This window comes from Aegilops tauschii, chromosome 7 (assembly GCF_002575655.3).
Source record: "Aegilops tauschii subsp. strangulata cultivar AL8/78 chromosome 7, Aet v6.0, whole genome shotgun sequence".
NCBI lineage: Eukaryota > Viridiplantae > Streptophyta > Magnoliopsida > Poales > Poaceae > Aegilops > Aegilops tauschii.
The window spans coordinates 516991948-516996039 of NC_053041.3; the positions used below are offsets into that span (position 1 = coordinate 516991948).

At 48.7% G+C, this 4092-nt stretch overlaps 1 protein-coding gene across 1 annotated transcript; it reads left to right on the plus strand.

Annotated features, from left to right (window-relative positions):
• Positions 1 to 1290, plus strand: LOC141027325 (uncharacterized). Its single transcript, XM_073504329.1, has one exon. The coding sequence runs from the start codon at positions 1 to 3 to the stop codon at positions 1288 to 1290; it is 1290 nt and encodes a 429-aa protein (XP_073360430.1).
• Positions 1291 to 4092: the final 2802 nt, after the last annotated feature.

Sequence of the window (4092 nt, forward strand, 5' to 3'; positions counted from 1 at the left end):
ATGACTGAACAAGCCATCAACACACTAAGCTGGAACGTCCGCGGCCTCAACTGTCCAAACCGTAGGGCCACTGTGAGCGCAACGATCGCGTCTTCGTCGTGCCACATCGTTTGTCTCCAGGAGACGAAGCTGACCATCGTCGACCAATTCACGGCCGCATTTCTTGGGGGCAACAGACTTCGTAGTTTCGCGCAGCGACCAGCAGAGGGGACCAGAGGTGGCATCCTTATTTTGTGGGATGATCACCTGGTTGAGCTGACGAATATCACCTACACCAGCTACTGTATTTCGGCAATGGTGCGGATTAGAGAAACAGAGTTGATTTTCAAGCTCACATCGGTGTATGGCCCCACTGATTATGCACGCAAAGACGCTTTCTTTGATGAGCTTGCTAGTCAAAAGCCGCCGGCAGGAGTGGCATGGCTCGCTTCTGGCGATTTCAACCAAATATATCGGGCAAGGGACAAAAACAACAGAAACATTAATAGAAGTCGTATCACCTACTTCCGGAATGCCCTACAAGCTTGCGAACTCAGAGTAATTCATCTGCAGAATCGAAGATTCACTTGGAGCAATGAGAGAGCGAGCCCTACTCTCTGCAAACTTGATTCGTTCTTCTGCAACGCGGACTGGGACACAACCTTCAACAACCACGTCTTGCATGCTCTCTCATCATCACTGTCCGACCACTGTCCGCTCTTGCTTGCCGATGCGAGGGGGCCTCGGAGGCCTAGAACCTTCAGGTTTGAGAACTTCTGGGCCTCCATGCCTGGATTCAATGATGTTGTCCTCAAAGCTTGGAATGAGCATTGTGAGCACTCGGAACCGTATCAGCTGTTGTTCCATAAACTAAAGAAGACAGCCACCCGTCTCACCGAATGGAGCAGGAGGCTTTTCTCCAAGGCAAAGATCCACCTTCATGCGGCCCTCCTGGTCATTCTACAGCTTGACATGGCTCAAGAAAATCGGCCATTATCCCTTGAGGAGCTAGACTTGCGTGCTAGACTGAAGAAACGAGTTGTAAGCCTGGCAGTTCTTGAGAGGGCCCGAAAGAAGCAATGTGCCAGAGTGGCCAACCTGAGGGAGGGAGACGCAAACACCAAGTTTTTTCACCGTCGCATAAAAGCGCGAAGACGAAAGAACCACATCCATCGGATAAAGCACGAGCATGGTTGGGTGACCGAGCACGAGGCGAAGGAGAAAATCCTTCATGAGCACTTCTCTGAGGTCATGGGAAGGGGAGACACAAGCACCAAGGACTTCAATTGGGACGAGCTTAACATTGTGTGAATATTGAGATATCTACAGAAAAGAGAAACAAACATTCTCAGTTGGCCATTGCCTGCTAACTACGGTCATTATATGTCAATTCGGATCGCACACCGAGCGAATTTGTTGATGTTGCACCCACGAAGTATGGAAAGTGCCAAACATTGGGTCGCGTGATCTGCACGAGTTGGGGGCGGCCATCACAGAGGAGGAGGTCAGAAATGCCATTAATGAGATGCCTAGTGACAAGGCACCTGGGCCGAATGGATTCACGGCATGTTTTTCAAGAAGTGTTGGGACATCATAAAAGGGGACATCCTGAGGGTCATTCATCTATTTGACTCCCTCCACACATCAAACCTTCACTGGCTCAACTCCGCCAACGTGATCATGTTACCCAAGAAGGAGGGTGCGGAAGGCGTCTCCGACTACCGACCCATTAGCCTCATCCATGCAATTGCTAAGATTATTGCGAAGGTGCTCTCCATTCGGCTAAGTCCGCACATGAATGTCCTTGTTTCCAACGCCCAGAGTGCCTTTATCAAGAGGAGAAGTATTCATGATAATTTCATGTACGTCCGGAATTTTGCGAGACGACTGCACAGGTGCAAAACTCCCGCACTCCTATTCAAGTTGGACATCCGGAAGGCCTTCGATTCGGTCAAGTGGGAGTTTATTCTCGAGCTTCTCCAAAAAAAGGGGTTCCCAAGCAAGGTCCGGAATTGGATCGTCGCACTTCTCTGCACTTCCTCTTCACGGATCCTTTTGAATGGGGTGGTTGGGCCGACGATTGTACATGGCCAGGGCCTCCGCCAAGGCGACCCGCTTTCGCCTCTCCTTTTTGTGATTGCAATCGACCTCCTGCAACAGATCCTGGAACTCGCAACACGGAAGGGCCTCTTCCACAAGATTCGTGGTAGGAGGGCCATGGCGAGAACATCCCTCTACACGGACGATGCGGCCGTGTTCATGGCCCCTATCAAGAGAGATGTCGACAACCTGGCGGCAATTCTAAAGGGATTCGGGGAGGTGACTGGTCTTTGCACCAACTTCTAGAAAAGCTCAGTTGTGCCCATCCGCTGCTCCCGCGTCCAATTGGGCCATGTCCTACAGAGTTTGCCTGCGACTAGGACCTCCTTCCCGATGAGATACCTGGGCCTCCCGCTCTCGATCTGGCAACTCAAGAAGGTGGACCTACAATTCCTAGAGGACAAGGTTGCCAACAAACTGGTTACTTGGGAGGGTCAAACCATCACTACCATTGGCCGCACGGCCCTTGTCAGGTCTGTGACCACCTCCCAGGTGATATACTTTATCACACCGCTTGTCGTCCCTCCGGGCACACTGCACAATGTCAACAAGCTGGAGCGGGCATTTCTATGGTCGGGTTCAGACAAGACCACCGGGGCTAAGTGTAAGGTCAACTGGGAGGTGGTTTTATAGGAGATATGCCCTAGAGGCAATAATAAATGTTATTGATTATCTCCTTGTTCATAATTATGTTTATGTTCCATGCTATAACTGCTGTGGTTCCCGAGCCCGTATATCCATAAAGGCTCTGGGGAGAACCCATATGCACGTGTGGAATAATAAACGGTAAAATGTATTCCTAGTCATGCCTCTAACTAGCTCAAGTGTTGCATGATGATTATGTTTTCCCAATCATGGGCATGTCTATGCCAAGCAACTTTGAGGGCACAATGTCAGGAAGGACATTTGTGTTGAATCGACCCGAATTGATGTTATGCTATGAGATTCATTCGTCACAAGTTTATTGGTACATAACACAGAGATGGTTAACGTTTGCATGATTCCTTAGACCATGAGAGTATCGAGTTTCTTCATGCTTGCTTCATGAACTTTGGGGTTTGTTAAACGTCATCCGTAAATGGGTGGCTATTACGGCGGCTTACGGGTTCATGGAAAAGTGTGTCAAGTAACTTGATAGCTCAAGATTGGGATTTGCTCCTCCGACGATGGAGAGATATCTATGGGCCCTCTCGGTGTTACGGTATCCATCATCGTCTGGCCAGACACTTTGTGATTTGATCACGGGGATGCCGGAATACGATAACGAGAAAAGAGAACAATACCGGTAACGAGGTAACTAGCATAGTGGACAAGTTGTTGATCCACGGGAATGCCAACATGTCTCACATCGGGTATTTGTAACATATCGCGAAGCAACAGGAATAGCACACGGCAACTGGAGGTTCACTCGAATATTTATTCGTGTGGGTATAGGGGTCAATATGGGTGTCCACGGCTCCGATGTTGATCATTGATCGGAAGGGGTTCCGGGTCATGTCTATACTTCACCGAACCTATAGGTTCACACGCTTAAGGGTCATCTATCTGCTGAATACTAGACAGGGAGTCTGAGAGAAAATCACCGAAAAAGTTTCGGACACCGAAAAGTTTCGGACAGCGGAATCGTACCGCAGAGAGAGGTCATCGGATAAGTTTCGATGATACCGAAAAGTTGTTTCGGGATACACCATTAAGTCAAATTGGTTTCGGCACATGCCTGATAATTCTTGGAGGATGCCAGAATCATTCTGGAAGCTTTTTGGAATTTTCTGAGATAAAAACCGGAAATGTTCCGGAGCTGCCGGAGCCACTTCAGATGCGTTTCGCAGATGAAAATCACTAAAACCGGAATTGTTTCGGAACGCGTTGAAAATCATTTTAGTGGGTACTGGAAATGTTCTTAGCCCACATAAATATTTTCAGTTCGATGAGACGCTGAAAAATGTCGTCGTGAATAGTGAAAATCAGCTTTATGGTTACTTTATGGAAAGCCACCTTTTGGGGCTTTGCTCC